Below are 12,080 nucleotides of genomic sequence, written 5' to 3' on the forward strand. Positions count from 1 at the left end.
GACCTTACATTAAATTTTGTATTGTAAGGTAGACTTAATTTATATGTCCTCATGACCTCAAGACACCTCTCCTAACAAAATTGACCTCTCTTTTGGCCACTTATTACTTTTGTCTTTGTGGGAACAGCGATTAGCGGGCTTTTTTTTTTTTTTTACAGCTGTTTCCTTAGCTATAATTTTTTTTTCTCTTGAAGTAGCAATGATAATGACTGTAATACCTCTTGGACCCAGCCCGAAAATAATAAAGAGCAAAATAAAATAAAATGAATAAAGAAACGAAAACAATAAAAATAAATAAAATAAAAATAAATAAATATAAGAGTGCCGTTGGAAAGGCAAACTTCAATACCTCATCCTGCTTCGAACCGCTCAAACATCAACACAACAGCACCACGTGACGCTGCATAGCCCAGCAGAGTGTTTGTTCTGTACCAGTGTTTATTACAGTTTTTACCAGGCCAAATGACATCTCTACCCTCGACTAGGCAACAAATGGCAGCTGGGGCATCGACAAGTGAGTAACTGTGGATATATAAGCATAAACTGGCCATTTAACCATTTCTCTGTGTGTTAGGATATCTTACCTTTACCTTTTAGAATATCTTTGTCCTGTGCGCCACTATGCATCTCTGTACTTTTTTTGTGTTGTTTGTCTGTCTCCTCGGCTATGGTTATTGGCTTAACAGCACAGGTGGGATGGAACGGGAGGGGTGAGGGATCAGGGGAGGAAAGCTAATGTATATTCGTGTATGGAGGTGGATGTGGACGCAGTTAGAACTGAATAAGGATAGATTCCCCGTATTCTCATGTCAGTAATTATGACTCGTGCATGTATGTACTTTCTCGCCTCCGTGGGGCAGTAGTTAGCTGCGAATCCGCGTGCCTGGGTTCGAATCACGGCCCGGGCAGTCGGCGTGCAGCTCACCCACGGATTCATCTCCCCTTTCGGGCTGTTCACTAAATACGTACCTAGCTTATCCTGGGGATGGTAAACTGTGGAAACCCGGATGTTACATTGTCCCTGAGTCCCGGGGTAACAGGTTCTTATCCACCTCAGAGTCAGCCAATGCGACGGAGATGAGCTCCGAGGCTACGCGCTGCTATGGTGTATGCCCCTAACTTTACTTTTGCCACGCACTGTGGTAATCATTTCCTCGGTGTCCAGACCAGCTCAGAGCGGGATGGAAGGACACTGTGCAAGTAATACATGTCAAACAATTGATATGTTTTATTACAGTCGTTTGATGTCACACATATTACCCAACCATTAATTAATTTATACTTGTATTGTAAAACATTAACGTTCTGCCCAAACAATAGTGAAAGCTTAGCCTCTATATTAAAGAAAGCTTAAAGCTTGCCATTGATTTTTTTATTTATATAAGATTGAATTACAAGTCAGTGCCACAAGATAGTTCACAGGATTACCAGAGCAGTCATGTAGTGAACATAATCGTGGACACAAACTATACCGTAATAGATCGAATTATAACTTGTCTGAGTGACGGGGACAGGAGTATGATTAATTGATGTAGTTCGGCTGCTGGAAAGCGAGGGTGGGAGGAAGGAAGGGAGGGAGGGAAGGAAGGAGGCTGATTAATTAGACTAATGGCAATGGGTTAGATAGTCATCCCTTACAATAGTGAGCTTGGAGGGAGCGTATTGGTAGTCCCTACAAAGTCAGCCTCAATTCCTCATCCTCATTTGCCTCTCTGAATGGCTGGTACTCCACAAGGGAAGAGGATATTGGATTCCCCTGAGGTTTCTGTGGCCTCAGAAATCAGTGCAAGGTCTCTTAAAGACGCCTCGACCGAACCGGGTGTCACACAGGCTCTGTCTATCCTTTACCGCCTGCGTGGGTAGACAGACTTCCCCTTCAATAGTAAGTACCTGGCGTCAGTGCGTTTCGCGGGTGTTGAGGACAGCCTGGTAGATGGCGGCGAAAGGACGCACCACGACCTCCCAAGGCTCGGGGGCCGCCACCTCGAAGTAGTCGCAGTCCCATTTGCTGGCCATGTCACGTATCTCGTGGTCGGTTACCTCGCGGGCGTGGGCCAGGTCAGCCTTGTTGCCCACGAGCACCATGGGCCGCGGAGAGCCGGGCGTCAGCTCCAGGATGACACGCCGCAGGTGGTTGAGGGCGGTGAAGGAGGCGTGGGAGGTGAGGGAGAACACCAGCATGAAGCCTTCACCCCACGACACCTGCCGCTCCCGTCCATCCTCGGCAACTTCCACCTGCGACGAGGGAGACCTGAGGCGGGGCGCGGGACCCTCTTTGCGTTACGTTGGAAGTCTCGTATACAAAGAGAAGTAACACTCAGTTGTGTGCCAGGGAACTACATGGCTTGAAACAGCCCCTCGACGGTCTACTCACGTGTCCTGCGGTGTCCATGACCTGCAGAGGGAGGGTGTGGCCGGGCAGCGGGATCTGGTAGCTGTACACGGCCTCCAGCGTCGGGTCATATTCCCCGATGAAGCGCCCCGTCAGCAGCCGTACGATGAGAGCTGCGGGGACAGAGGGGCGTCAGGAGGGTCAGCTTCGCCATTCAGCTGAGCGCGAAAGGGTCTCGAACTTGGTCATCCGTCAAACCGAGTGAGTAAGCTACTGAGAGAGAGAGAGAGAGAGAGAGAGAGAGAGAGAGAGAGAGAGAGAGAGGAATAGCCAGGGTCCGTTTATAGAAGTGGGTGACAAGGGCCGAGAGGTAAATTAGAAATGGGAGGCTTGGCCAGGTGTGGTGGGGCTGAGGGCTGCGAGGAAGACGCTAGCAAGGGTTCAGGGGAGTGGAGTTTGGGAAGGCGGTGGGAAAGGTTCTGGTAAGCTCACCGTTTCGCCTTGCACTTCTCTACAAATAAATATAACTTAATAACAGACGGCGGGGGTGCACAACTCTTATTATAGTACTATCAATAAGTTTATGGGAAGCAAACTTACACTCAGGGAGGAAAGGAACATTATGATTAGCCATCCACATTTGATAAGGCTTCGTAGTTGTTGTTGCCGGGTATTTCCATGAGTAGTTTTATGAGCCTAGTGATAGTCTGACGAGGCATCTGCACCTTACGAAAAAACACTCATGAGAACCCATCTTATCTCCGTGACCCTAGGAAATATTCGTTGTTAGAGCCGAGAGCGTCTGAGGATACGGTTCCACATGATTTTTACCCTCGTCTCGTTGTTCGCGTGGAAGTATTATACTGGTTGCTGCATGATTACTAAGCCTCCATCACAAAGCCTGCCGCTCGAACAAATACGTTGTCAATAAACTAATAAAATTTCAAGTAACAGGATTTGCTATTGAATAAAAGTGCGCTTTGAGTCGGCTAATTACTCCTTCAATAGCGAACATCGGGCTGGGAGGGGGACGAGGATAGAGAAGGGAGGGAAGGGGAGGAGGGAGAGGGTAAGGGATGGGAAGGGGAGAAGTGGGAGGGAGAGAGAGAGAGAGGCACGTGCAGATGAGATTTATGATTAGATGAAATATTACAGAAAAAAACCCTTTGCCATAATTACAGAAAACCTTTTGCCTGATGTAAAGCTCAGATAAAAATAAAAAAAAAGAATAAAACGTGGACTCGGTCATTCACCAGAGGAAACGAGGGAATTAATTAATGAGAAAAGGAACGGAGTGATTCGTGGAAACTTTTAATGATGTTATAAAATACGGAGGTAGTAATTGATTTTATTGAAGAAAAAGTGTTGCTGGGAGTAAGAAAACAATCCCTGGGAGAGCTGCAGGGAGTGTGTAGCGAGGTAGATGATGCAACAGCTATTACCCCGCATCATATCCCCCATCCCTTCTTCCCCCCTCTTTCCCCTACCTCAATCCTCCCCTCCCCAACCTTTAATACATAGGTAGATGGGGGCAACAGCTAAATAGGTACGGTAGATTAGTACATCAGCAGAGCATAGGCTAGGCTACAGTAGATGGGTACAGGCTAGCGATGAGTTAGGCTAGGCTACGGTGGATGAGTGCAAGCTAAGGATGAGTATAGGTTAGGCTACGGTGGATGTTGCAGACTAAGGATGAGTATAGACTAGGCTACGGTAGATAGGTGCAGACTATGGATGGGTAAAGGCTAGGCTACGGTAGATAGGTGTAGGGTAGGCATGAGTGGAGGTTATATATATTTTTTTTATAGGCTACGGTGTATGGAAGAAGCGGCAATGGATAGGCTAGGCTACGTTCGCGCAAGGCCATTGAAAGCATAGACAAAGGGGGGATTAGCGGGTAAAACACCACAGCTATAGCTAACATCTGATATAATCCTCCACGACAACACAATGCGAGTCCCGTTGGAAAGGCTTATACACCACATGACAACCGTTTAAAAAAAAAGTAAATCGACTTGGGCAGAAAAATAATCACACCCACGCAGATTTATCATTAACAAGTTTGTATTATAGAAAGTAAATGTATCGGAATATGGAGAAAAAAGATGCGGAGGAGGTAAAACTGCTAAATCTAGAAGCTTGCATGAGTGACGAATTGAGTAAAAAAGAGAGAATAAAGTAGACTATTGCAGAGAAACAAACATACAAACGAACATAGAATCAACTACAGGGATATGAAAAGCAATATGTAGAATAAAAAAACCCCAATGACGAACCGTTTAAAAAAAAGTTAATGGCTCGCAGTAAAAAAAAAAAAAAATAATAGCCAGGTACCCGTGATTGAAAACCTCCTCTCATACATATACATACAAAAAACAACGACAATAATAAAAAAAAAGAAAACATTTACAAAAGATACAATTAAAGACAACTGCTTCCCCTCCTCCCCCCCTCCCTCTCCCACCCGATGATAGACAATTGCATACTTAATTAATTTGCCTGAGTGGTGTTTACCGAAAGCTCGTGCGATAATTAATTACTCTCGCAGGTAGGCAGGTACGTAGGTAGGCATGTGGGCAGGGGGAAGGTAGGTAGACAGGTGGGTAGGCAGGTAGGTTGGTAGGCAGGTAGGTAGGCAGGTAGGTAGGCAGGTAGGTTGGTAGGCAGGTAGGGAGGTAAGTAGGTAAGTATGGCTCCTCGGTGCGATCGCTTTAGTTAGTCAGGTATCAAAATAAAGAATCATTTGTCGTTGAAGGTGATATATGCATCCTCTGGTGGCGACTACTCCTTGTGCAACGCTTCCATTATTATTATTATTATTATTATTATTATTATTATTATTATTATTATTATTATTATTATTATTATTATTATTATTATTATTGTAGAGGTTCTTTAATGATCATATATTACGTATTTTCCTCATCACTAAAGCTTTGGTTCAACTATTTTTTTTCTTGTGTTCTAGTTCAAAAGACTAAACGAATAATATGTATAGGTTAATGATAATAATAAGAGGAAGAAGGAGAAGGAGAAGAAGGAGAAGAAAATGATTAGAAGAAGAAGAGGGAGAAGAAAAAGGAGGAGAAGAAGAAGGAGAAGGAGAAGAAGACGGAGAAGGAGAAGGAAAGGGAGGAGAAGGGAAAAAAGATAAAGGAAAAGAAGAAGAAAAGAAGAAAAAGCAGAAAGACGTGTGTGTGTGTGTGTGTGTGTGTGTGTGTGTGTGTGTGTGTGTGTGCTCGCCTCGCTTTGACGCCGCACCAGCTCGTTATAAACTGGCCGTGTTGTGTCGGGTGGAATCGAGCGCTCGTACGCTGGGATTAGGGCAGCACGCGGAGGGTTTGATCCGCTGATGTGATATTAATGTAGCCTTTGTTTGGGCGACGCTTGTGACGGCTTTACTGAGACCGATCCGGGAAGCCGAGCGGTGGCGGTGGTGGTGGTGGTAGTGGTGATGGTGGTGGTGGTGGTGTTGGTAGTGGTGGTGGTCGTGGTGATAGCGGTGGGGTTGTAATGGTAATGGTGATGATGATAGTGGTTATGATGGTGGTTGTCGTGGTGGCAGTGGTCTGTTTGCAGTGGTAGTGGTGGTTACGATAGTGGTTGTGATGACGGTGGTCGTGGTAGGATTGTGGTGGTTGTGGTGGTAATTGTGGTGGTGATCTGTTTGTGATTTTCAGTTTCGATTTGTTTAGTTTTATATAATGTATTTTATCACGAATTATTATTTTTTTCATTAGTAGCAAGTTGAATTTTGTTGTTGTTGTTGTTGTTGTTGTTGTTGTTGTTGTTTATGTTAGATCGTTAATTTTCGTGTTTTTACCTCACCATCATTATCATCATCATCATCATCATCCTTGACCCAGTATCGCGTTGTAAAATATTTAGCATTAATCTGATTTTCTTTTTCCTCTCTAATATAATAATTCCTTGTTGAGAGTCTCTTCACATTCAATCTTTCATTTAATTACTCTAATCTTATTTCATTTGATTAATCTGCCCCCAATCTCTCTCTCTCTCTCTCTCTCTTAATTATCACTTTTTCCCATTCTTTTTTTCTAAATCCTCCTTTTTACCTGTATTTAATTTTCCAGGTATTTTTATCTTCCAGTTTTCCCTCCACTTTTATTTATTATTTTTTTTTAATCTGCCCTACTACGTTTTTCCTGCCGTATCATTATTTTCACCTTTTTCAGCAACATTTTCAATATATATCACTTTCATTATCGTTGTTGCTGCATTTTCCGTTATTATTTTTGTAAAGATCACGTTGTCTGTTATATATTCTCTTTATGCTTCCCAAATATACGGAGATGAGCACCGAGGCCACGCGCAGCTATATCGTGTGTCCCTAACATTATAAATACTTCGATTCTACAGATTTTCCTTTAGCACGTTTTCACTATATGCTTTCTCTGTTAGCCTAATACATCATCTCTCGCTTCTTCACTTCCACGTATGTTACCCTTCTATGCTTCCCATTTTCCTGTCCCTCCAGCCTACGCAGTAGTTCAATATACTCAGTTACATGTATTCTTGCCTTTATTCCACTGGTTCTCTTCTTTAGCCTGTATCATCTATATGTATCGCCTTCATGTGTCCTAAAGCTTCATTCCACCGCCTCTTTCCTCTCATGGATACTCGATAGCTCCACAGGGTTCCATAGCGTCTAGTCTGTATTCGTTCTTCCTTCATTCCGCTGTTCCTCTTCTTTCGGTAGGCTAGTCGGTATCATCTTTATATATCACCTTCATATATCTCAAAGCTCCATTTCACCGCCTTTTCCCGCTCATAAACATCCCCATATCTTGTTTTTTTCACTAATGTCTTTCATCTCTTGCTCCAACAGGTGATGATGACAAGTATGTGGGTGAAGGAGGAGGAGGAGGCGTGGGAGCAGGGGATAATGAGTCTGAGGATCACATGAAGACTCCCTTACGTAAGCAGGGCGAGATAGACTCCAATCCACCTCTTGCTGTGCCCTTAATCTGACCCTCCAGCCTCCACCCACCGCCTTCACCACCAGAGGGAGCGTCTTCACCACCCACCTGTGCTACGTAATCACCAACTCGCCGTCATCACCTGCTGCTACTACCACGCTAACCCTCACCTGTACGCCCACAACCACTGTCCCAATTACGAGAGAAAGGTAAATGATGCTTTTTTTTACTGTTTTTCTTGTAGTGGTTTAGGTTAGTTAGTCGGTGGGTCACTATTTTATTTATCTTATTTATTTTATTCTTTTTTGTGTGTGTTGGAAATAGATTCGGTGTTGGTGATTCTTCTGTCACTTATTGTTTGTTGTTGTTCTTCTTGTGTTTGTGTTTCTTTTTTTGTTACGTTATCATGATCAATACTACCGTTATGTATCCTAATCAGTGTGTGTGTGTGTGTGTGTGTGTGTGTGTGTGTGTGTGTGTGTGTGTGACTAGGAGGCTGACCTTAAGTAGCTCTGAGATATTGATGAGAGAGAGAGAGAGAGAGAGAGAGAGAGAGAGAGAGAGAGAGAGAGAGAGAGAGAGAGAGAGAGAGAGAGAGAGAGAGAGAGAGAAGAGAAGAGAAGATGAGATGAGAAGAGAAAAGAAGGGTGGGTGGGTGGATGGATGGAAGATGTGCGTGCAGAAGAGAGGAGGATGAAGAGAGAAAAGAGGGTTTAGGGCTCAGAAGGTAATTAATCACTATAACACGCACACACAACGTCTGCCTTCCACCCACGAGCACTACCAAAGAGACGAGACTCCCACTGTGCCATGAACGGGAGAAAACACCCATGACAACCCAACGTAGCTCCTCTCTGGCCTTAAAAAGTAGTCGTAACAAGAACCCGAAGAGTTTAATAATACCAGTCCAATCACCTGACCCCTCACTCACCGCCCCGCCACGTACAACACATCACTCCCTTGGCAGCATCAGGATCCATAAGATAAACGGGTCGGCTCACGCTCGCTCGGGGATCTGGGCCACTACGTCATCAGTCCCACTTGCTCCTCTTCACTCACCGTCTGACGCGCTGTCTAATGGATCCTGGGAGGCATATTCCTAATCTCTCTACGGGTATGTGGTTCCCGGGTAAAGGCGCTGGGCTGTTGCTTCGAAACTAACACTTGGGGGTTCTTGAAGATACTCTCATTATGATTAGAGTTTAAAATTACCCTAGATGACTTCAACCTAACCTTACCTAACCTAACCTAACATTACCTTACCTTACCTTACCTTACCCTACCTTGCCTTATCTTACCTTACCTTACCTAACCTAACCTACCCTACTCTACCCTAACTTAACCTTACCTTACCTTACCTTACCTTACCTTATCTTACCCTACCTAACCTAACCTACCCTACCCTAACCTAACTTAGCCTAACCTAACCTAACCTACCTAACCTAACCTAACCTTACCTTACCTTACCTTACCTTACCTTACCTAACCTAACCTACTCTACCCTACCCTACCCTACCCTAACCTACCCTAACCTAACCTAACCTAACCTAACCTAACCTAACCTAACCTAACCTAACCTTACCTTACCTTACCTTACCCTACCTTACCTTACCTTACCTTACCTTACCTTACCCTACCTTACCTTACCTAACCTAACCTAACCTACTCTACCTTACCCTACCCTGACCTAACCTAACCTTACCTAGCCTAACCTGACCTAACCTAACCTTACCTTACCTTACCTTACCTTACCTACTCTACCCTACCCTAACCTAACCTAACCTAACCTAACCTTACCTTACCTTACTTTACCTTACCTTACCTTACCTAACTTACTCTACCCAACCCTACCCTACCATAACTTAACCTAACCTTACCTTACCTAACCTAACCTAACCTAACCTACTCTACCCTACCCTATCCTATCCTACCCTACCCTAACCTAACCTAACCTTACTTTACCATACCTTACCTTACCTAACCTACTCCATACCCTACTCTACCCTACCCTAAACTAACCTAACCTAACCTTACCTCACCTAACCTACTCTATACCCTACCCTACCCCTAACCTAACCTAACCTAACCTAACCTTACCTTAACTTACCTTACCTTACCTTACCTAACCTAACCTAACCTACTCTACCCTACCCTACCCTACCTTACCCTAACCTAACCTACCCTACTGTACCCTACCCTACCCTACCCTATCCTAACCTAACCTAACCTAACCTAACCTGCCCAGTTCAAGAGCGGGCGCCCCATACCAATACAACGATAGGGAATACGCGTCCGTTCTCCCGCACACTCCCGCGCGGTTTTTCCCTTCCAACGAAACCTTTTAAGCTGTAGTAAATTCACGCGCCACCCTCTGGAAAGGTTTATGATCACGTGGTTCACCGCCTCCTCGCCCATATATTCTGTGGCTAAAAAGCTTGCGTGCTCACAAAATGGGTTCTTTATCCTCGACTTCTCTTCGCACCCGTTGTATATGCCTTAGACTGAACTTTATGAAGGCTTGTAATACCTGGTGCTCTTACGCGGCTTCTAATTCCTTATTCTTTTCTGTATTATCGTCTAGCTCGTCTTTTTTGTATTAAGGGAGGTTGTTTATGGTGACTTGTTTTCAGTGGGACCTGTTTTTTCACTTTTTGTACTTTAGGTTGAACTCCTCTTATGCGGTTTCTGATTCCTTATATTATTTTCAGTATTCATGTTTAGTTCGTATTTTGTTTATCGAGGGAGGATGTTTTTCGTTCCGTTTCGTTCCTTTCCCCTTCCTGAACTCCTGAATGAACTCCTCTTATGCGGTTTCTGATTCCTTATATTCTTTTCAGTATTCAGTGTTTAGTTCATCTTTTGTTTACCGAGGGAGGATATTTTTCGTTCCGTTCCGTTTCTTTCCCTTTCCTGTGTCTTCTTCGCCTCCTGTATATAAAAACATAAGAACGTAAGGAGTCTACAAGAGGCCGGTTGGCCTATACAAGGCAGCTCCTGTACACTCAACCCCACCTTACCTCACCATCCATGGCTTTATCTAACCTCTTCTTGAATGTATCTATGGTATTGGCACCCACAACATGGCTCCCAAGCCTGTTCCATTCGTCCACCACTCTATTAGTGAACCGATTCTTGCCTATGTCTTTGTTGAATCTGAATTTGTCTGACTTAAAACCACTGCCACGCGTCCTACCTGGCTCTTTTACTATCAAAATCTTATTGACATCCCCTTTATTAAAGCCCTTCATCCATTTATAGACTTCGATCAAGTCTCCTCGCAACCTTCGCCTTTCTAGAGAGTGTAGATTTAAATGCTTCAGCCTGTCTTCATAAGGCAAGTTTCTTACCCCCTGAATCATCTTTGTCATCCTCCTCTGTACAGATTCTAACATCTTGATATCCATTTTATAGTAGGGGGACCAGAACTGAACTGCATAATCGAGATGAGGTCTAACTAGTGCTAAGTAAAGTTTGAGGACGACTTCAGTGCTCCTATTGCTTACGCTCCTTGAGATGAAACCAAGTACTCTATTGGCCCGTTGGCCTCTTGTCTATCCTCCTCTCCTCCATTCCTTTCATCCTTGTCCCCTACCATTGTATCTTTTTAGTTTCCTGGTGCTACTTCAACATGTATCCTTAGTTGTATAATCACACTATGTACTGCCTGGGGGTTGGGATGGCATGCTCCTCCCTTCTCCTTCGTTGTTTACTTGCAACAATAAACTATCAATCAATCAATCCTCCTCCTCCTTTTCCTTCCCTTGCCCTTCGAGTAGTTCCCGTCAGTTCTCTTCGCCCTTCTCTATCTCATATTCATCCTCCCCCTTAATTTCTTCATTCTTTCCTCTCCTTTACACCCTTTCTCTCACCCCACTTTCCCTTGTTACGTTTTATCCTATCCCTTCATCTTTTCCCCTCCATTAATTAAGTCCTTTCTCTCATCCCACTTCTCACGTCACTTCCCCTTGTTACGCTTCCCTCCTTTCTCTGCCTCACTCACGCGTCTTTCCCAAGTGAGCTGCTGCTGTGCTTTTGACACCCACCGCCACCACCACTACTACCACCACCCTCACCGCTAGTATCACTACCACCCCATTCTGTTGCCTCTGCTAATTGGTACCGCAGGGCAAGATTCATCTCTGGTTTCTCCTGCGAGTGAATAGAACGACTGCAGGAGGTGTAGTAGTAGTAGTAGTAGCAGTAGTAGTAGTAGTAGTAGTTGTTGTTGTTGTTGTGAGGATACTAAAAGGAAGAAAAAGCTCACTGGTAACGTGGATGGCGTGTCGTTACTTGTTTGAGAGAGAGAGAGAGAGAGAGAGAGAGAGAGAGAGAGAGAGAGAGAGAGAGAGGCCCGTTTGTTTGTCGGTTCAATGGAAAGCCTAGTTAACGGAGAGGTGTGGTCTTACGGATAATCATGACACAAACAAGTAAATTGAGGCAGACTGGGAGGAGGAGAGGAGCGGAAGGGAAGGGAACAATGAAGGAAACTGAGCCTGGAGGGGAGAGGAGAAGAGCCAGTTAGCGGAGAGGTGTGAGCGAACATGAACAACACTGTGGACTTCGTAATAGCAGAGGACTGGAGAAGGAAAATAGACACGAAAGGAAATGAAAACTAACTTGCGGACAGGAGAGAGAGAGAAAAAAAAACCCTATCCGCTAGAGGGAGTGAGCGAGCATGGAACCAACACCGTGGACTTGGTATAGGGAGAGGAATGGAGAAGGGAAAGCGACACGAAGGGAAGGGAAATGAAAACTAACTTACGTACAGGATAGAGAGAAAAAATCCTGTCCGCTAGAGTGTGTGGCCG

General features: G+C 44.5%; 1 protein-coding gene across 3 annotated transcripts in view; it reads right to left on the reverse strand.

The window, feature by feature from the left end:
• Nucleotides 1-12,080, reverse strand: part of LOC127004602 (uncharacterized) — a 58,729-nt gene that overhangs the window by 1,821 nt on the left and 44,828 nt on the right. For 2 of the 3 annotated variants that reach the window (XM_050872592.1, XM_050872593.1), the window contains exons 4-5: nt 2,375-2,505; nt 1,214-2,235 (exon numbers count right to left, since the gene is read on the reverse strand). In XM_050872592.1, the coding sequence (XP_050728549.1) occupies nt 1,897-2,235; nt 2,375-2,505 (470 nt within the window). In that variant the 3' untranslated portion in view covers nt 1,214-1,896. Of the gene's footprint in view, nt 1-1,213; nt 2,236-2,374; nt 2,506-12,080 lie in introns of those variants that run through there. The other variant, XM_050872594.1, reaches the window with a different exon arrangement.

This window comes from Eriocheir sinensis, chromosome 28 (genome assembly GCF_024679095.1).
Source record: "Eriocheir sinensis breed Jianghai 21 chromosome 28, ASM2467909v1, whole genome shotgun sequence".
Lineage (NCBI taxonomy): Eukaryota > Metazoa > Arthropoda > Malacostraca > Decapoda > Varunidae > Eriocheir > Eriocheir sinensis.